The following is a 22,472-nucleotide window of genomic DNA, read 5'->3' on the forward strand; positions in this document are numbered from 1 at the left end:
TGGGACTTGCTTCCAAAATTGCTGATTTAATAAATCTGGGAGGAATGCGGTGGGGATAAGAATTTGCATTCCTGACAAGTTCTCAGGCGATGCTGCTGCTGCTGGTCCTGACCACATTGGGAGAGCCACTGTTCTAGACAAATCTTTATGGAAAGGCAATAACAAACAGAAGGTGGTGGCAGGTGTGTTGGCATCATCAAGCTACAATCATTTGTTGCATCATTTTTTTCAAAGAAAAATGCATCTCGAAGTGTTCACAAGCTCTGACTGGTGGTGGATATGTCTCCTGTCCTGGGCAAATTTCAAAAACTAGATACAGACAGAGCAGCTCTTTGAATGTGTTTTCCTGAGGTTCCACACTGTGTGAGTGTTCTTTTCTTCTCAGCCCATCACAACACACCTAGTGAGGTTTTTTGATGTCACTTATTTTGCTTTGCTTCCCCAAGGCTCCACAGTCCTCAGGTTGACTCATTCTTAGAAGGCCTCCTCTGCTGCATCCACAAAGCACCCATTATCTGACCACCTACTGAGCCTCTCACCTAGACTTCTTTTTATTGCATTTCTTTTGTGGAGTTTGACCTCTGGAAGTAAACTTCCCAGCAGCCTGCTTTTATTTTCCTGAGCCTTCAAACACAATTCCTCTGAAACTCGCCAGCCTTGAGGACTAGCAAAAGGGAAAGGGTCTTTACATTGCAGGAGCTTTTAAAAAGGAAAATAGAGAAATGGCACCAATTGTCCCTTTTGTAAACCTTTTGTTGTTAGTCTCGGGGTAGACAAAATCTTAAGGTCTTCCTCACATGATCTTGAGGTCTTCCTCAGATGGACACCGCCCAGCAATGGATGTGTGAGGTCAATGACTCCTAATGAGCTCAGAGTTGGCTACAGATGGGAGAAGGTAAGAGGGCTCAAATGAGGTTTCAGGCATCCTCCAAAACGTAAAGATAGACTCTTTTCTTTCCCTAGTTTCTATCCAGAGGAAGGTGAGCTTTCTGTTGGCTCCTGCCTGCAGGGTTGTAGCATCCAGGGTAGCTGGAGATGTGATGAGATTTCTCTTTCTTTAGCTTAACAGTGTATCTCAGGTTGATGAGCTAGACATGATGACAATACATATCAAAACACTCATCTGGTCAGATCCCATTTACCCGCTCAAAACTACTTTTGAGTCATTGTGTACTTTAACCCAAAATGCCCTGTGGTTACCACCTGGCATGTGGGGACGGGTGGTGTGAGGCAAGGCCACGTTACATTCAAAAGTGGTAAAAGTTGCAAGGTTGATGCTTGTTTTGTGTTTCCTTCTGTCCTCATCTCAATTTTTTTTTTTTTAATTTCAGACAGAGTCTCACTCTGTCACTCAGGCTAGAGTGCAGTGGCATGATCTCGGCTCACTGCAACCTCTGCCTCCCAGGTTCAAGCAATTCTCCTGCCTCAGCCTCCCGAGCAGCTGGGATTACAGGTGCACACCACCATCCCCGGCTAATTTTTGTATTTTTAGTAGAGACAGTGTTTCACCATGTTGGCCAGGCTGGAATCTAACTCCTGACCTCTCAGGTGATTTGCCTGCCTTGGCCTCCCAAAGTGCTAGGATTACAGGCATGAGCCACTGCGCCTGGCTTTCAACCAAGTTTCGACAATCATAAACACAGTCATAAAATAACTATTCCTTACACTTTTCCTCTTGCTGAGGGCTCATCTCACCACACAGACTTTATTCCTTTCTTAGGAGCTGTGCTTCTCACTCTGTGAGCAATTCTTTTCTCCTAGGGAGAAGCAGGAAGAGCTAGCAAGGAAGCATGCACGGTTTGTCCTGTCACTCAACAAAATTATGGAGAAAAAAGCCACCACCACTGTTTACATAAATGAGACTTATACCCAAATAAATTTGAAGAGAGAAGACATAGCATTGCAAAAAAAATGTATTCAAGAGGCAGAGGAGCTAATGGAAAAAGAAAGGGCAGAATATCTGATAAGAAAACAAGAGTTGACTGCACAGGTAAGTGGCATGATTTATTCTTTAAAAATACAATAATGTATAGAATCTGGAGCAGGAAACAGGAAATAATTTATTTGTCCTCAAGGCTGGCAAGCAGCCTCCGTGGTATCTTCTGTGAACACCCTGGGAAAACGGGATGAGCGGGAGACTCAAGGACACGTCCGCTCTTGGGGAAGACATTTGATTGGTAGCAGCATCTCAGTTCATGGGGAAGAATTTAAGTGACAGAATTTGTAACACTGGGGTGTCCCCTTGCTTATATGCAGCCATATAGGGACAAGGAATAGGCTACCATCTTATCCAGTTGCCTTTGATAACCCCGAGACTGTGTCTGTATGCACAGGACTAGCGTGTTCCGATAGGGCACCAGCCCAGCCCTGCTGCTCCTGATAAATGAATGAGAGAGAGCAGAGGCCTGCAGTGGGGCCAGGCAGAACTGAGGGCCTTAAAGAGAAAACAATATTTCGAGACCAGCAAATTTGTGAGGGTGGAGTGGGGATAACTACGGCATCTTTTTCTGCCACTGCAGGAGCTGAACTGCCTGCTGTGTCATGTTAATTAAAATTCAGCATCAGATCTGTAATGATTGTTTCTTCCTTGTTCTGCTCTGGTTGACTTGGGAGAGGTGGTTTTGATAAGAGGGTGACATCGTTCATTAGGGTCTAACAAGTGGTGGTGTGATAAAATTGTAAGAAGTTTTCCAGGATTACAAGCTGCTCTGTCTTTAATTATTTTGTTTACTCTGTGTTTAGCTGGTTTTATTTCCCATTAAATAATGTGAATTTAGATTCCCAGATAATTTCTTCAATTCTTCCTTTGACTCTTCTTGTCTGCTTAGTACATTGTAAATCTGGTCACCACTGCTGTGGTGATTTACTATGAAATCACTACTGTGACAATTACTTTTATAATTAGTTATTAACAATCATTGTTATTATTGCTCTTATAAATTTACTATTTCAATATTCAATAATTACAGTTTGGCCCTTGTGGCTCATGCTTTTTCCTGTGATACTGCAAAATAAGGAAACCCTTGTTTTTTGGTTTATTTTTTACTTATTACTATACTTGAATTGAATATGTTATACTTAAATATGAATTAGGTTGACACCGTTTTTAAAAGATTTTCTAAACTTTGTTGTGCTATAGGCTTTTTAAATTGGTTTCTTATGTTTGTCACTATAGATTAATGAATTTAAAGATATCTGTGAAATAAAGAGAGTGGAGACTTATAAAAAGAAGAAAGAATTGGATAAATTACAAACTAAAATGTCAAAAATAAAAGAAACAGTTACTGTTTCCGCAGCGGTAAGAAACAATAATGTGTGTTTAAGCCTTATCTAGCACCTCAGTAAAAAAGGAGTTGATTGTAATGCATCTTCATGTCATGCTGAGAGGATGTTTTCTGCACTTGAATATTTTCTGACACTTTCTTTAAAGCGTTATGGTGCAATTGTGGTTTCCTCTTCAGGGATATCATGGGAAGAAGGAAATGTGGAATGCCTTAGATACAAACTGCATTGGATGGGCCAAAATACTGTGAAAATATTGATTTAAACAAACATACAGAACTAACCAAATGTATTGATATATATAACATTTCCATGAGATTGCTTCATTTTGTATAACAAAATGAATAACCATGGGCTGAGTCCTTAATTCTGAATGTGGAATAATAGAACCAAGTTTAGGCTCTGTATTGAGTACAGCAATATTAATATGTAAAGGAGACCATTTGTCTATTTAAATTAGAAAATACATCAGAGCTCTGCACTTCTGTTAAAAAAAAATTGTGATAACATTTACTGAAAGGCAACTCTATGAGAAGTATTTTATGAGGGTTATCTTTATTTGAAAGCTGAGAAAACATAAGCTTATGGCGGTGACTATAATTGAAGTGGTTAATGTAAATACTACTTGTATGTTATTTAAAACAAAAATGCCTGTTAACTTCTTATCACAATTAATTGAACTAATGAGTCTTTAGTATATTTTTTCAATGTGTCTTGAAAAATCACATGCAAAACTATACTGGTACAACAGTAAAACTGAATATTTTATAAGGGGTGGTTCTGTTCATTTTAATTACAATGTATCTATTATGATATTCAATTACAAAGCATTAGTAAAATGAAAATTTTCTCTCAAATATGTATATTTAAAAACATCATTATCTGTTTTTAAATTTCAACATAGTAAGAAAACACTAGGCCTACAGGAGAATAGAAAGGCTATATAAAACATATTTTATCTGCATGCCCAAGCTCATATTTCCAGTTTTGGCCTCATAAATCATAAATCAAGCACACCACGAACTAACTTGGGAAAATGAAATATGTGTTCCTTAGCCTGTACTCCAAAGATCTCTAAGCCCAAATTATTTTGAAGGCAGCAGGAGTAAATTTGCCTCCGGGTCCTTCCCCACTCCCCACAATCCAGCCTGCCCACTCTCCTACCCCTCCATTGGTAGATAATAGTTTTGGAAGCACAGACTTGAGTATCACACAGAGCTAGATTCAAACCATAGTTCTACAAATGTGACGTTTCCTCCTCTATAAAATGGAAGTATTAATATTGCCTACTGCAGAGTGTTTTTGTGGAGATTAAATGAGGTCATGCCGATTAAGTGTTTTATATTTGGTAGTTTGTTGTCATTGTTGTTGGCTGAGGTTAGAAAACAGTATTTTTGCTATAGACTGAGACCACAAGGAATTTCAGATTAACTCTTACATGGGACGTCTCTGCAGCCAGGTAACGTTGATACGATGTTGGCAGAAAAAAATAATAGCATGGGATCCTCAAGACGTCCTACCTGTCCCGGCAAGGAGGACTGAGGACTAAAGATAACAGATGTCAGGCCTATCAGGCCTTCAGCATGTATCCCTAATTCTGATGATTGATCAGAGGCCTCTCAACATTTGGCTCATTCTGATGGTAGTTCTATGACTCCAGTTAGCTCTGGAACTGGCTATGGGTACTCTAGAGAAAGAAACCGTTTTGAGTAGTTTTTACCCACCTCTCTCACCTGGCGTGGTTGAGAGTGCCTCCATTCTCCCCACAGGTGTATCTCTGATCCCACATTGCTGTCCAGGGTTAGATGGCATTAAATATTATGTCCATGGTAATTCTGCGTTGGAGAGAAGAGGAATTTGTTTGATCAGCCTTGTCTAAGCTCCATTGTCCCTCACAAGCTGAAATGCAAACCCAAGGCTGAATAAGTTAGACTTTCCTTTCCTTGATCCCAAAATTGCATTGCAAAAATGTCTGTTTCATTATGAATTTTCTCCATCAATTTTCCCTTCCTTTAAATCATAACATTTTTTCCACAGTATCCAATTATTCTATTTCCTAAATTTAGATTAAATATTAAGAAATAAAAGTTCTTTTCAGCACGAACATAGCTATTAAGGGAGACAATAGACCCAATTGGTTTTGACTTTTAAAAATAATACTGATTTTGGTATCCTGGGATGATAAATGAAGATGATTGTGACGATATGGATTTGTTTAATTTTTTTAAGTGTTAGATGAAGTTAATTCTTGTCTGAAAAGTTTGTGAAAATAGTTTTCACATTCTCACTGCTGTATTTAGCCATCTTCCCCTCTAAATTTTGGGTTTTTCTGATGATTTCAGAATGATTTATGTCCAAGTTTATTTTATAGAGAAACAATTATAATGATTGATTTTTTTCCTTGAAGGACACTCCCAATGTAAAAATTGAATATTGAGTGGAATTGAACTGCTGTTATGAATCACTTGGTGATGATTGGATGCCATATTTTTGTTTAATTTTTAATAGGTTCTTAGTGATCACAATTTAGAGATAGCACGACTACATGAATCAATAAGGTTTTGGGAACAACAGGTCAATGAGCTAAAGAAAGCCCTTGCAATTCTGGAGGCTAAACTGTAAGTGTAATGCTTTATTTTTACTGAAGTGTTTTGAGACATGTTAATACAATATTATCATATAGTTAATATGCTATGTTTTCATTTTTTAAAACATCTTTAATTTGACATGAAAATTATATTCTCTTAGTTTACTAAAATATGTGTGGAAGCTTTGTAGAGTCACCTTTTCATTGTGAAATTAGCTGATGATCAAGAGAAAAAAATTAAAGACGCTGTCAGCTTGGGGAAAGGAAAGGACTCTTTGGAATGTATCTCATTTCAGTTCCGGACTCCCTATAAACAAAAATGCCCATGGGGGACGGCATTAGTGGGACGTATCACAGGCTACAACCCATCTAGCCATGCTGTTGGAGTTGTTCTTACTCAAAGGAGACTTGCCAAACTTCCTGAGAAAATACAGAGAAGCCTCAGGGCAAAAACTGCTACACATGGGACTAGAACCAGAAACTGAAGGAGGTCTTCCATCCATCCAAAGCCTCAGTCTGTGCTTCATTTTGTGAAAGTGTTTTATTCCTCTCTTTATTGCACATGGTATTCTCTTCGTGGTGAGCCTATGGCAATGTCTGCCTATGCCAAATCCTCTGAATTCACCTGGCACAGGTCCAACAATCTTTAAAGACTGGTCAATACACTCTCTCCCCTGCAAATCCCCAGATTTCATATCAGAATGTGTTTGGCTCCGCTTTGGTTCCTGATCCAATCAGCTCTGCACGAGAAGATGGAGTCATAACATTTCTTCCGGGGACTACTCCAGTAGTTCACTGACAGTTTAAGAAACAAATTGTGGACTGAGAAGATTCCCAAAAGACTAGTAACCTCACATGTAGAATCTTGCTATAACTTGGCTATTTCTATATACATTTGAATATATTGTAATTAAAATTATAATAAGTCTTTCAAAACAGAATTTGCAGAGTACAATGCTGATCTACCATCATCAGTTTGTAAAACAGGCAATAATCTTTATCTTCAGTATCAGATTAAAAAATAAGAAAGCTCAATTAATACCACAACTAAAACTCAAAAAAACTCTTTTATTTTGTGATTCAATAGTATTAGTTTATGTATATTTTGAAGAAAAACTAGACAAAAAAGTCATAATGGAAGATATGGATTACCTCAAATTATTTCTAGCTGTTATGAATAAAATACTCACTACATTGATGAAATTTTATTTATAAGCAGTCTTCATGTTAGCTAACATGTATGAGGATTCATTGATCTTCCATTTATAGTGATTTATCATTATCTATATTCCCAGCTTTTTAAGAGTTTGGATTCATATAGAATCTCACCAAAGAAAAGTGCTTTATATTAATGCGGTGATCGAGGATATAAGTTATCCTCCTTTTTATTCAAAAATTTTACTCTTTCTTCTTTATTATCTGGAAAATTAAAAGAAAGTTCCTTTTATTCTATTTTCTTCCTTAGCTGATTTCCTCTGTCTGTTAAGATAGGGGGAGGCAACCTAGTTCCCGCTTGGTGGGTTTGAAGAATCAGTGCTGTTTTATAAGATTTCTATAAGAAATTATACAAGAAACTAAAATAATTTGCACGACACATTTTCCTATCAATATTTAAACCTTTATTTTCTTTCATGAAATCTTTAACTGGCAAGCTGGTTAATAGCACTGTTACCTACTTTGAATTCAAAATACTGAGGAAAACAAAATCACTCAACCACAAGTTTAAATTCCATGTATGTTTGGACAAATAAGAGTAACTCAGATGCTCCATAGATCCACAGGAGGCACTGTAGTTCGATCCTTGTTCTTTCTTACCATTGATATCCAGTGTGATTACACAGATAAAGGTGAATCCAACGCCTACCTTTCTAAATCGCTATGGTGTTTCTTTGGCATTCAACTGGTTTTCAGCATATGAGAAATGTGAAAGTTAACTGTTGTATATAAATGACATCCAATTTGTGGCCTAGAGTATATCCTTGCCATTAAAGTATATGAGGGTATGAAGACTGTAGATGCTTTTTTGGACTAACATGGTTTCAGAATTGCCACGGTTACCAATGACTTCCATCCTGTTAAATTTTAGTGGTCTAGTCAATTCCTGAAAGTTCTCAAATTCATTATAGAATTTGATAGTTTATCATTTCCGCCTTCTTGAAGTACTTCCTTCACTTAGCTTCCTAAATATCATGTTTTCACTGATCACACTGGTTGCTGCTTTTTAGGATCCTTTAATTGTTCCAATTCTTTTTTAAGACTCTAAATTTCAAGTTCTCAGTCCTTCACTATTCTCTGCCTTCCTATGTGATTTTATTCAGTCTCATGGCTTTAAATGCTTTCTTTACCTCAATGACTTGAGCTCTAAATGCAGATACTGTACACCTTACTTGACCTCTCCACTTGGAAGATGTCTATTACACATCTCAAACATAACATGTCCTGAACAGACTCTTGATTTCTCACCTTCCTGAATCAGCTCTTCCCACAGTCTTCCATTATCAGTTAATGTGGCACTGCTATTTACCTAGTTAGTCCAGCCAAAAGCCCAGGGGCCATCTGCCATTTCTGCTCTCCTCACTACCCAACCCCGACTCAACTCTTACTCCAGCCAAATCCAGAGTCACGCCCTATTGCCTTCATCTTCAAAATATATGCTGAATATGTCTATTTCTTACCACTACCACCACTGTAGCTTTAGCCTGAACAGCCATGATCTCTTCTGGACCACCACCAGAGCCTTCTACATGATCTTCCTCCACAGTTGTCTTTCTCCACAAAGTAACCAGAGTCATCCCTACAAGATGTCCATAGGTTCATGTTGCTCTTTCACTTAAATAATCTACCCCTGTTCCCTTCAGAATAAAATCTGAACTTCTAGCCTGACCTTAACACACTACATGATCTGGTTCCAGTCTATGTCTCCAGCCTCACCATCCTTCTTCCTCAAACACACCAAGCTGTTGCCTGCCTCTGTCCTGTCATCTGATGTTTCTTCCACCTGAAAAGCTCTTCCTTCAGATCTTCATGTGGCTGGCTCCGTCTTAACATTCAGGTCTTTCACAGGTCATCCCAAAAAGGTCTTCCTTGACCACCTGTCTAGAGCTGCATTCTTGCTCTCAGGAGTGTTTTATGGTTTATCTTACTTTGTTTTCTTAGGAGCACTTAATAGTATCTGAGATATATTACTTATTTTTTGATAACTTGCTTATCTCCTGATCTCTCCATGGAATGTAGTTTTCATGAGGGTAGGGACCTTGCATATGCTGTATCCCTAGTACCTGAAACATATCTGGCAGGGTATGTGTTCAATAATTGCTTCTTATGTGAAAAAATAAATAAATGAAATATTAATTCATCAGTTCAAAGGAGTACACATTTTTGCTTATTTTGATAAATATATACATAAATATGTTATATGGGGAGATGGGGACTGGGACTTGTTGATTTCATAAGTAAATATGACTTTTCTGGAAAGTATGTTCTTATATGAATCTGTTTGGCTTCCTTTGTTCATAGGTGTTTTTTCGCAGATAACAAAGATAAACTGGATGATACATCTAATGATGAAAAAAATGAATTCCTGAACAAGATAAAACAGGTAAGAAGGCAGAAGTAATGACTTTTAGATTATAATTACATTTCACTTTTAGTTAATATTTAAAATATGTGTGAGAAATATAGAAGTTTTCAAAAGGATATTTTTCATTGACCAATAATATGGTCGTTTGTAGTAATGTTAAACATTTTATCTCCTCCTAAAGTACTTTAAATATATGAAAGAGCAAAGGTTGGCGACCTACAGAGGAACTGTTTTTTGGTAACTTTTCATGTGAGTATGGGTACATTAGGAATATCCATGATTAATGGATTAATGGATATTCTTCATGTGAATTATTTAGAAAGTTAGAATCTTCTTGCTGTTGTGTGCTGCACCTGTGAAGTACAGCAACCTGCTCTACACTTAAGAATATTCTAAATATTGTATATCATATCGTGATGGTTAATACTGAGTGTCAACTTGACTAGATCAAAGGATGCAAAGTATTGATCCTGGGTGTGTCTGTGAGGGTGTTGCCAAAGGAGATTAACATTTGAGTCAGTGGGCTGGGAAAAGCAGGCCCACCCTTAATCTGGGTGGGCACCATCTAATCAGCTGCCAGTGCGGCCAGGATATAATGCAGGCAGAAAAACGTGGAAAGACTAGACCAGCTTAGCCTCCCAGCCTACATCTTTCTCCCATGCTGGATGCTTCTTGCTCTTGAACATCAGATTCCAGATTCTTCAGCTTTGGTACTTGGACTGGCTTCCTGGCTCCTCAGCTTGCAGATGGCCTACTGTGGGACGTTGTGATCGTGTGAGTTAATACTCCCTAATAAACTCCCCTTTATGTATACATCTATCCTGTTAGTTCTGTCCGTCTAGAGAACCCTGACTAATATAATATAATAGAGTTATATTATATTATAATATAATATTCTAAATACTTATTTAGAAGTATTTGAGTCAGATTTAGCCCCCAGGAGAATTCGCTAGACCTTTTTTTCAAACTTAGGTTAAAAAAAAAATCATATCATAAGTAGATAATCCTGTGGGTAAACCAAAATTTAGCCTCAAAATATTCAGTGAAGCATTCATTATGATAGTGAAAAATTGGGGGTGAGGGTGAGTAATACAATTAAAATTCAACAAAAAGGCCTTGATTAAATAAGTATCAGTATTGCTCATAATATGTTACTGAGTGACAAATACTACATTATAAAACAGTAAGCTGGGCATGGTGGCTCACACCTGTAATCCCAGCACTTTGGGAGGCCTAGGTGAGTGGATCACCTGGGATCAGGAGTTCGAGACCAGCCTGACCAATATGGTAAAATCCCATTTCTACAAAAGTACAAAAATTAGCTGGGTGTGGTGGTGTGCACCTGTAGTCCCAGCTGCTCAGGAGGCTGAGACAGGAAAATTGCTTGAACATGGGAGGCAGAGGTTGCAGTGAGTTGAGATTGCACCACTGCACTTCAGCCTGGGCAGCAGAGGAAGAGTCCCTCTAAAAAAGAGAAACAACAGCATGTATGATATGATCCCATTTAATTACTTATATACACAAATACACGTATACGCTAGACATAACTGAAATTCTTCTTGTCCCTTGTATTGAAGGAGAAATATCCTTAGTATCTCTTCCCCACACCTCTTATATCCGAACTTAATTTCCTTTCTTTTCTTTTATTCCTTTTTTTTTTTTGGAAACATAGTCTCACTCTATCACCCAGGCTAGAGTGGAGTGGCATGATCTCAGCTCACTGCAACTTCTGCCTCCTGGGTTCAAGCAATTCTCCTGCCTCAGTCTCCCAAGTGACTGGGATTACAGGCTTGTGCCATGACACCTGGCTAATTTTTGTATTTTTAATAGAGACAGGGTTTCATCATGTTGGTCAGGCTGGTCTCAAACTCCTGACCTGAAACGATCCACCCACCAGGCTGGAGTGCAGTGGCACAGTCACAACTCACTACAGCCTCAACCTCCCAGGCGTAGGTGATCCTTCTGCTGCAGCCTGCTGAATAACTGAGAACGCAGGCACTCACCACCATGCCCAGCTAATTTTTAAATTATTTGCAGAGACAAGGTCTCTTTATGTTGCCCAGGCTGGTCTCGAACTCCTCAGTTCAAGCAATCCTCCTACCTTGGTCTTCCAGAATGCTGGGCATTACAGGCGTGAGCCACTACCCCTGGCCACACATACTTAATTTTAATCGTTCAGGACTTAGGTCAGGTACTCTCTGTCTACATCCTCTATCTTTGTTTTACCCAAGTCAACCAGGATATGAAATTCACATTTTTCACTAGTTTCTAAAACAAATTTAATTACACCAAGCATTTCATGATCTATTGCAAGCTCTGTTGGAAATTTTAGTGGTCATGGGGAGAAATCCTGTTGCAGAGCATAAAGCCATCTTATTCACCACCTTTTCTTTCTCTCACAGTTCCTCATCTATCTTCTTGCGGTAGGATACCACCCCACATACAAATTCTTCTTTCTCTTTTACAAAGCATCTGCACCCATGCCCTGAGGCTCATCAGGGATATCAAAGGCAGCTCCCTCCCAGAAGAATGATTTGTACCAATTAAATGCTTTCCATTTTTGCTTTTCTGAACTATCACCATTAGAGATGGCTTCCCCTCCGGGCTGCTCTGATTCTTTTAGTTGCAAGGATACCAACAACAGACAGAAACCAGACAAGGTTGGTTTGTTGGCTGGTTGGTTGGTTTCAAATTTGTCCTTCATTTTCTGAGCAAAATACTATTTTTCTTCCCATTTATTTCCTACTGCAGAAGCTATGAGACAACTTTCTGACAATAACTCCACATTGTCTAGCCCACATGATTTTCTGAACAGTCTAGGACCCCTAAACTGGCATGGCTTACTTGGTCAAAGAGTTTCCCCTTAATCCTTAGCTCTTAGCCAAATTCCATGGTTGTGAGTGATCACTTCAAAGAGTGCAAGGCTCTGGCCTATTTATTATTTTCACTAGGTAGAAACTATGGGCTCTTAGTGACATCCAATCATAATTCTCATGAGTTATTGGAGGAACGTTCAAAGATTGACATTAAACTCAAACTTAACCTTTTTTTCCCAGCCTCTCCCCTCCCCCACCGGCCCCTGGCAACGACCATTTTACTCTCTATTTCTGAGTTCAGTTTTTTTTAGATTCTGCGTGTAATTGGGATCATGTAATATTTGTTTTTCTGTACCTGAATTATTTCACTTAACACGATCATGATGTCCTCCAGGTTCATCCATGTTATCACAAATGACAAGAATTTCTTCTTTTTTAAAGTTGAATATATTCAATTGTGCATGTGTATACCACATTTTTTTTATCCATTTATCTGCTGATGAACACTTAGGTTGATTCTACATCTTAGCCACTCTGAGTAGTGCTACAATGAACATAGAAGTACAGACATCTCTTTACATACTTATTTCATTTCCTTGGGATATATACCCAGCAGTGGCATTGTTGGATTTAACTTTTGTTATTATAAAATATTACACATTACAGAACAATATATAAACCACAAATGTACAATATTTATGTACATATTTTTGATGAATATAATTTATTAATTTTAATGAAGCCAAGTTTATCAATCTTTTTCTTTTTAATTAATGTTCTCTATGTCCTATGCCATGAGAATATTCTCTTCTGTTATCATTGAGAAGCTTTGTTGTTTGACCTTTCCCATTTAAGACTATGAACCATCTGGAATTTACGTGTGTGTGTTTTGAGATAGTGGTCAAGATTCGTATTTTTCCATAAGGTTGTCCAGTTAACCAGCACCATTTACTGAAAATGCAATCCTTTCCTTCACTACATTGTGGTCATACTATTGTCATAAATCAAGTGTGGATCATAAATATATATGTGGATTGTTGACTCTATTCATTTGAACTAGTCATCTCTCCTCACACTAAAAGAATATTGTCTTAATTAGTACCTTTAAAATGAGATTTTATGGCTAGTGGTATAAATCCTTCACCTTTGTTCTTCCAAATTGTTCCAGCTATTCTTGACGTTTTTAATTTTGTCATGTTCTTCCAAAAAACCTGTTCGGATTTTGATTGGGATTGCATTAAATCTGTAAATCAGTTTGAAGAAGGTTTCACATTTTCACAGTATTGAGGCTTCCAATCCATTAACATGGCATATGTCTTTTGTTTTAGATCTTCTTTGTTCCCTTTGCCTTAGCTGTTTGGTTTCACTATGATGTGTCCAAATTTTCTTTTCATTTTTCCTCCTTGGGATTTATTTGACTTCTTAAATCTGAGAATTTCTATTTTTCATATGTTCTGCAAATTTTTCAGCCATTATGTGCTCACCTGTTTCTTTTGTCCTGTTCTCCCTGTATTGCCCAGGCTGGTCTCTAACTCTTGGGCTCAAGTGATCCTCCCACCTCTGCCTCTCAAAGTGCTAGGATTACAGGCATGAGCCACCATGCCAGGGCTACAGAAGATTTTGATTGCTCTTTCTTACAGTGTTGATTTTACTCAAATGTTTAGAAACTCTACATATTTATTCATCTTTTAATTGTGCATTCTTTTTTTTTTCGAGACAGTATCTTTCTCTATCACCCAGGCTGGAGTACAGTGGCATGATCATGGCTCACTGCAGCCTTGGACCTCCCAGTCTCAAGCAATCCTCCCACCTCAGCCTCCCAAAGTGGTAGAATTACAGGTGTGAGCCACTGGAGCCAGCCTTAATTGTGCATTCTTCCTGTCTCTTCTGTTTACTGAGCCTGCATGTAGTAATTCTGTGGGAGATGCTGGGTCCAATGGTGTGCTTGTAATTCCAGCTACTAAGGAGGCCAAGGTCAGGGGATCATTTGAGCTCAGAAGTTTAAGACCAACTTGAGTGACATAGTGAGATGCTATCTCCAAATAGAAAAAGAAAAAGGAAAAAAAAAAAAAGAATTTTGTAGCAAGAGTGAAATGTGTTGATTGGGCTTATACATAGTGGGGTGTGGGAGGGATGTATGTCAGGAAGAGGACCTGTCTTGTCTTAGGTATGACAATTCTATACCCAATTCTAGACTCCTGGGAATAGTTGCTGCCTGTGGTACTCACCGGTTTGGTTTGGAGAAAGTCTCCACTACAGTTGGCTGATTAGTGTAAGTGTCAGAAGTAAGGGGATAGTTGAAGCAAATACTCCAGATACAGTTGCTCAATTGGCCACCCCAGGGAATGGCCCAGGGCCCTCTTTTCTTTGTATCCATTATCTCTGACTTTAGGGTGGAGTTCTTTCTGAACCTTTCTACTTTTGCAACAGCCTTTTGGTGCAAGACTTTTTAATGCTAGTGTCAATCTTTTTCTGAGACTCCAATTGTATGTATGTGATTATTTGTATTAATACATGTATCCTCTACATATCATACCCACTCTTCTGTATTTTCTACTTTTTGTCTCCCATTCCTGTATTCTGAGCAGAGTGGTCTTATTTGAATTCTTAATTTTAGTTATTGTATTTTTATTTTATTTATTTATTTATTTTTTGAGATGGAGTCTCACTCTGTTGCCCAGGCTGGAGTGCTATGGCACCATCTCAGCTCACTGCAATCTCCACCTCCTGGGTTCAACCAATTCTTCTGCCTCAGCCTCTGGAGTAGCTGGAACTATAGACATGCGCCACCATGCCCGGCTAATTTTTGTATTTTCAGTAGAGACGGGATTTCACCATGTTGGCCAGGCTGATCTCAAACTCCTGACCTCAGGTGATCCACCTGCCTTGGCCTCCCAAAGTGCTGAGATTACAGGCATGAGCCCGGCTGGTATTGTGTTTTTCAACTGGTAATTATTTGGTACCTTTCAAATCTGCCGTGTCACTCATTACCATTTCTAATTCCCTGTCATCATTTCCAAGCATGTCTAATATTTCTTTAATCATAATAAGCATAGTAGTTTTGTAGTTCAGTGTCTGATAATTTCAATGTCTTATGTCTTTATGGGTCTGTAGTCTGTTTCTGTAGTGTGTTGTTTCTGCCAATGTTTGTCCATGCTCTTATTTCCTTCTGTTCCTGGTGGAAAATTGTATACTGGACATTGTACTTGAACAAAAAATATTTGTGCTATGGTTTGGCTCTGTGTCCCCACCCAAATTTCATCTTGAATTGTACTCCCGTAATTCCCACAATGTTGTGGGAGGGACCCGGTGGGAGATAATCTGAATCATGGGGGCAGTTTCCGCCATGCTGTTCTTGTGGTAGTGAATAAGTCTCATGAGATCTGATGGTTTTATCAGGGGTTTCTGCTTTTGCATCTTCCTCATTTTCTCTTGCCACCACCATGTAAAAAGTGCCTTTTGCCTCCCGCCATGATTCTGAGGCCTCCCCAGCCATGTGGAACTGTAAGTTCAATTAAATCTCTTTTTCTCCCCAGTTGCAGGTATGTCTTTATCAGCAGTGTGAAAATGGACTAATACAGTTCGTAAAAACAGTTTGAGGATTAAGATAATGGTGTTTTTCCCAGGAACAGTTTACATTTACTTCTGTCAGATGGGTAGGGTGTTACAAGTTCCAAGCTACCTGAATCCGTGCTAAGCATCCCTGGTGATCAAAGTCAAGTTGCACTTGTTAACTTTCAATTTACCTTTATCCAGAGGGTGAAGCTCTTCGGAATCCCAGACTAAAATAGTGGGAGCTTTATGTAGGCTCAACAACTGGATTAGCATTACATGCTGGCTTTTGTTCCACTTGCCATGCAAAAAAAACCCAAAACTTGGTTTTCAAGTGGTTTCTTCTATGTTAGTAAATGTCTTCAAGGCAAGAGGAACTTTAAGTGCTAACCTTACCACTCTGGATTCTTGCGTTCTTCTAGAATTAGGCCTAGTAATTCCCTATTATCCTTTATTTATTTTTTATATTTTTAGATTCAAGTACACGTGCAGGTTTGTTACAATGGTATATTGCATAATGCTGAGATTTGGGCTCCTAATGATCCCATCACCCAAGTTGTGAACATCGTACCCAGTAGGTAGTTTTTCAACCCTTCCCCACTTCTCTCTTCACCTTTTTGGAGTCCCAAGTGTCTATTGTTCCCATCTTTGTGTCCGTGTGTATCTAATGTTTAGCTTCTACTTATAAATGAGAACATGCAGTATTTCATTTTCTGTTTCTGCATTAATCCACTTAGGATAATGGCCTCTAGGTGCATCCATGTTGCTGGAAGGGATATGATTTCATTCTTTTTTATGGCTGCATAATGTTCCATGGTGTATAATTACCACATTTTCTTTATCCAATCCACTGTTCATTGGCACCTCGGTTGATTCCATGTCTTTGCTATTCTGAATAGTGCTGCAATAAACAGGAATGCAGGTGTCCTTTTGGTAGAATGATTTATTTTCCTTTGGGTATATACTCAGTAATGAGATTGCTGGGTTGAATAGTAATTCTATTTTTGTTTTTTGAATCGTTTTTTATTGTCTTGTGAGTTCTTCAACACTTCTACAAATATTTTTTCATGCAGCTATTTGAGTTGTCCTGAGATAGAAGGTTGTTTTGAACTATTCAGCCCATTGTTTCTGCTAAATTTGACTTTCTTACCTCGTTTGAAGCAATCTAATAAGCAAAATTTCTGATCTCATGTAGGGTACTATTTTTTGTCCTCAAATAGAAATATTTCACAAGAAGCAAGCATAATATCAACTCAAAGATGTTTTGAGGAAGAGCTGAGGATGTTACTTTTTCTTTTTACATTTTCTATAGTTTATATTCTGGAAAAAGGACATACAAACATTGCAGAGCAGGCACGCACAGTTTATTCATCCCATTTTGCATTTCAATATGGATTATTACTGTATGGTTTTGCAGCAGGGTTTACTATTTTTCTGTACTTAAAAGCAAATTTATAGTAGAGGTCCCAAAGTATACAATTGCGTGTTTTCTATAGAATTAAATCACTCAGCATTTATGGCATATTTACGGTGGGCTAAGCAATATACCAGGTGCTCTCCGAGTTGCCACCTGATGCAGATGGCCTCAGAGGAACAGTGAAGCCAGTTCTCTCATTCTCCTCCTTTGTTTTTCTCTAGCTGGTTGAAACACTGCATGATGCTCGTATGGAACACAAAGACCTACGAGAGAAAATGAAAACTCTTGCCAGACAATATAAGATTGTTTTAAGTGAGGAAGAAAAAGCTTTTTTGCAAAAACGAAAGATCTATGATGAGTATGTCTTTACCCACACATGTGATTCAACATGCCATCGTTATGGGGTGCTTTTCTTACTATCAAAGTGGTGGCTCTACACTTAATCTTATCCTAGTTTTAAAATCTATTGACAAAAATGAAAACGTTTGCTATCATTACTGGTTTCTGTCTCAGCAGCTCAGGCTGCCATAACAAAATACCATAGACTGGCTGGCTTAAGCAACAGAAATTGATATTCTCACAGTTCTGGAGGCTGGAAGTCTGAGTGAGGGCCCTTTTCTAGCTTACAGCCACCCAGCTGCTTTCTCTCTGTGTCTTCACAGGGTGGAGAGAGAGAACATGCTGTCTGTCTGGTGTCTTTCTTTTATAAGGTCCCACCCTCATGTCCTCATCCAAACCTAATCACTTCCCCAAAGGCCTTCACGACACTAACCCCCCACAATGTTCCTTTCTGCCATTCTAAAGCACTTTAAATTTTAATTTTTTCTGATGAAAAAAGTAATGCCTATACCTGATTTTTAAATTCAAATATATGAATGTATAACTTAGAGAGTAAAAATGACCCAACTCTCTCTATTTCTTCATCATGTTGGGGGTTAGAGTTTCAACACATAAATTCTGGAGGTGGGGGAGGCGCAATTCAGTCCACAGCAGTTTGGAAGATGAGTCACTTAGATCAAATAGTTTCTATTACAGGCAGCTTCCTATCAATATCTGGGCATTTGAACAAGACTATAAACTTCTCTGAGCCTCATTATTTTCTCCTGCAAGTTAAGACAAAAAAATAACTACTTGAAACCCCATCTCCACTAAAAATACAAAAAATTAGCTGGCATGGTGGCACGTGCTTATAATCCCAGCTACTCTGGAAGCTGAGACAGGAGAATTGCTTGAACCCGGGAGGTGGAGGTTACAGTCAGCTGAGATCACACCACTGAGATCACACCATTGCACTCCGGCCTGGGCAACAAGAGCCAGACTCTGTCTCAAAACAAAACAACAACAACAACAAAAAACCTTATCAGTCCACACACTGAGAGGAGCACTTTACCTCTTATTAAATTCATTCATCCGTTGAGCTAGGCATTGCAATTCTCATTTTATAGCTGGTGAAACTGATGCTTATTCACAGGTGAAGCTAATTGTTAGCTGTTATTAAGATCACACTCTGATTAATAGGTAGAGCCAATATGCAAAATTAGTCTGACTGACTCCTTCACCTTCCACAGAAGAATATGACAGAACTGATAAGCACGTTAGGAGAGACACACCCACTCAGAGAGATGGAGCACTACACAACTGTTCTTGTTTTGTGGTTACTATTGTGGTGAATGTTCTTTCAGTGGCTTGGGAATTTTCATAAATTTTATAAAAATCCTATGTGTAGGCCGGGCGCAGTGGCTCACGCCTATAATCCAGCACTTTGGGAGGCCAACATGGACCAATTGCATAAGACCAGGAGTTTGAGACCAGCCTGGGCAACACAGGGAAACCCCATCTCCACAAAAGTACAAAAATTAGCTGGGAAAAAATTTGAAAAAAAGAAAATCCTATGCATAAATTTAGATCTAGCTACCACCAGCAAAAAGACTTTGTTTCTATTTTTTAATAATTTATTTAGTGAAGAGCTCATGATATGAACTTTCAAAACTGTTTTTGAAATTCTTATTTGTGTTTGCATGTTTGATTATGTCAGCCTTCAACAAATAACTCTGTTTTTCATGATAGAAATCAGAAACAGCTGACCTATATTACTCAGAAAGAATACTTTCTGTCACAAAAGAGAGTAGACATCAAAAATATGGAAGAAGGACTCATCACACTCCAGGAACTTCAACAGTAAGTTTGCTGCCTTTGAAATTTTTTATCTTTACTTTCTCTACATTTATTTTTTAATAAATGATAGCAATAAATCTATGTTGATTTCTAACATACTACAGAAACGGAAGTTTATAACTAGCTCTCTCTGTTTCACAGTCTGGAAGTCATTCTCATGGACTTTTTCATTGAAAGGATAGACAGGTTCTGAATTCTGTGGGAGCTCCTGGGCCCCAGGAATGGACCAGTTGGGGTGCAGTGACAAGAATGTGCCTGAACATTGTCACAACACTGAGTCCCATTGATGTTCATTTCTGCATTCTAAGTCATTTTAATTTTAATCTTTTTCTGATTAAAAAATAATACCTATACATGATTTTAAAATTCAAATATAAAATGCATAACTTAGAGAGTAAAAGTTACCCTAATCTCTCCATCTCTCCACAGGCATAATCACTGTTAACAGTTTACTATATATGCTTTCAAATATGTATTTATTTGTATGTATTCAAAAATTGGATTATACTCTACTATAACCGAATTTGTTCCACTTAAAATTATACCTAGGAGGATGATAAAACAAATTAGGTAAAATGGTAACAGTTGGAGAAGTTGGTGAAGGATATATGGGATTCTTTGTACTATTTTTTGTGCTTACCTGTTGAGTTTGAAACTATTTCAAAACAAAGATTTTATATATATATATACACACACACACACACACACACACACGTATCTTTTCTCTAACTGCATAGTATTCTATAGTATAATACACATTATACTATATTGTATTTAACCAGCACTCTATTGATGGAAATTTACTTTTGTCTGTTGCCTATATTACAAATATTTGAAGTTAACATATCTCTGTCTACCCATATGACTTTTTTTTTTTATTTGTAATAAAGTCCTAAAAGTTGAAGTGCTGGATCAAAGGAGGATGCATATTTTTCACTTTTATAATGATTGTCAAAATGACCTATGTAAATATTCTACGATTGTACACATTAAGACTGAGCATAAGGCAGCTTATAGTTCAGTTGGGCAGAGAAGCAAGACTAACACATTTGAAATAATTAATGAACCACATATGATGGTGAAAAATAAACCATGTATGACAGTGAATTATAAAAAACAGTCAGGCATGAAAGTGAAATCAAGGAGTCCTTCGTTATACAGGATTTAAAATTTGAACTAGACCTTTAAAAGCAAGTCAGATTTTTCTGTGCTCATTGTATGGGGGAATAATATCACCACACAAAGGGAGACACAGGATTTAAATACAGGACAATGAAGAAGCTAGCTTATAGAAGTAAGATAGGTGATGATGAAAATTCAAGCACATACCAACAGAAATCCAAACAGAGAAAGAAACATGAGACCAGGTATGTTTCTAGTTGATTTAAGAGTGTTTCCTATGCTAAGTTTTATTTATGAGTATTTCTTTCAAAAGATATAAAGCAGCATTTTATTTATGTGGCTTTCAATTCATTTCTGTCCAAGAAGCACTTCATAGGGAAAAGGCGGGGCAGGGGATAAAAATAAAGGCTTCTGTCACCTATGTTGGAATCTTCACATTTCCATCCATCCTACCGCAAGAAAATCTTCTATCCTTAGTTACTACTTTTCCCCAGCTCAAGAAACTATATTGGCTTTCTGAATTATATATTATATCAAATCAGAGCTCAATCTAGGGTCTGGAGTTCCTCAACAATGTGTCAACCTTACTTCCTCTTGTGTCATAGGGTTATTCTCTCCTTCATGTCCTCTGTATACAGCAAGCCTACCTTATGTCATAACAGAGGCCTGACTTGCTGTTCCTTCCCTCTCTGTATTTGCAAATGATGACACCCTTTCCTTGATAAGATTGCACCTCCATTCTGACAATCCACATTCCTCCCTCTGAGAAACATTAACCTCTAGTAACACTTTGTCAATTACCTCCCTAGAAATCTCTTCTCTATCCTTGGCTATTCACCACAACTGTTGCAGAATCAGTTTGCACTAACACAGAATTGCAGTTGTCTATCAATCTGCCACTGAAATGTTTAGTTGTTTCACAAGGCTTATTTTGTCTCCCTATTAGACTATAGCCTTACTGAGCATACAAATTATACATAAAGAGTCTATTGTATATTCTAACAGTTCCCACAAATGCAAAATCCAATATGTTTTTCTTTTTAGAGCAACAAAAACAGTATATCAGCAACAAATCAAAATCCTGAGTGCTAACCTGGAAAGAGAAAGTCAGAGATGGTAAAAAAAAAAAAAAAAAAAAAAAGGTTTATTTGTGTTTTGTGTTATTAGCAGTATATGTTATCTTAATGCACTGTGCAAAATACTTGTTGTTACTAGAACCCAAGGGAATGATTTTCCTAAATTATGTGTAAATGATCTCAGATCTAGATGTATTGGTTAATTTGATTTTTTTTTTTTTTTTTTTTTTATTTTTTTTTTTTTTTTTTTTTTTTTTTTTTTTGGTATTGAACAGAACCAAAGTGTTCCATTTCAATCAAGTGCAGACACCAAAGAGTAAAATTGCTAATATTTGTGCAATGCCTTTTGCTCATCCAGGCCTCTTTGTGAACCAGTAGGGAGGTGACAGGTGTGATAAGAGAGGAAGGTGGCGTGAAGGCTACCGGCTCTCCAGATGGCCTGCTTTGGTTGCTATCCTTATTAGCTCTGTGACCAAGGCTAAGTTATTTAATAACTTATCTTTGCTCCCATCCCTATAAAGTGGGGAAGGATAACAGTACCTACCTTATAAAGTAGCTGTGAATGTAAATGAGATGATACATGTAAAATGCTGTATTTAGATCAGTGCAGCTAAAAAGCTCTTGCTTTTACTTAGCTGTATTTTATTATCATTGTTGTTGTTATTGTTAGTATTATTATTATTATTTTGAGAGAGAATCTTGCTCTGTCGCCCAAGATGTAGTGCCGTGGTGCCATCTCGGCACACTGCAACCTCTTCCTTCCAGGTTCAAGTGATTCTCATGCCTCGGCCACCAGATTAGCTGGGACTACAGGCACGCACTACCATGCCCAGCTAATTTTTTTTTTTTTTTTTTTTTGAGACGG

At 37.9% G+C, this 22,472-nt stretch overlaps 1 protein-coding gene across 1 annotated transcript in view; it reads left to right on the forward strand.

Moving 5' to 3' along the window:
• The window catches only part of CCDC175 (coiled-coil domain containing 175), a 60,903-nt gene that overhangs the window by 9,941 nt on the left and 28,490 nt on the right, over window positions 1-22,472 (forward strand). The window contains exons 5-11 of the mRNA XM_011989571.1: window positions 1,762-1,990; window positions 3,176-3,298; window positions 5,791-5,900; window positions 9,386-9,467; window positions 17,456-17,592; window positions 19,302-19,412; window positions 21,576-21,647. Of these exons, the coding sequence (XP_011844961.1) occupies window positions 1,762-1,990; window positions 3,176-3,298; window positions 5,791-5,900; window positions 9,386-9,467; window positions 17,456-17,592; window positions 19,302-19,412; window positions 21,576-21,647 (864 nt within the window). The remainder of the gene's footprint in view (window positions 1-1,761; window positions 1,991-3,175; window positions 3,299-5,790; window positions 5,901-9,385; window positions 9,468-17,455; window positions 17,593-19,301; window positions 19,413-21,575; window positions 21,648-22,472) is intronic.

The sequence above is a fragment of the Mandrillus leucophaeus genome, unplaced genomic scaffold, assembly GCF_000951045.1.
Source record: "Mandrillus leucophaeus isolate KB7577 unplaced genomic scaffold, Mleu.le_1.0 Scaffold359, whole genome shotgun sequence".
In the NCBI taxonomy this organism is placed as follows: Eukaryota; Metazoa; Chordata; class Mammalia; order Primates; family Cercopithecidae; genus Mandrillus; species Mandrillus leucophaeus.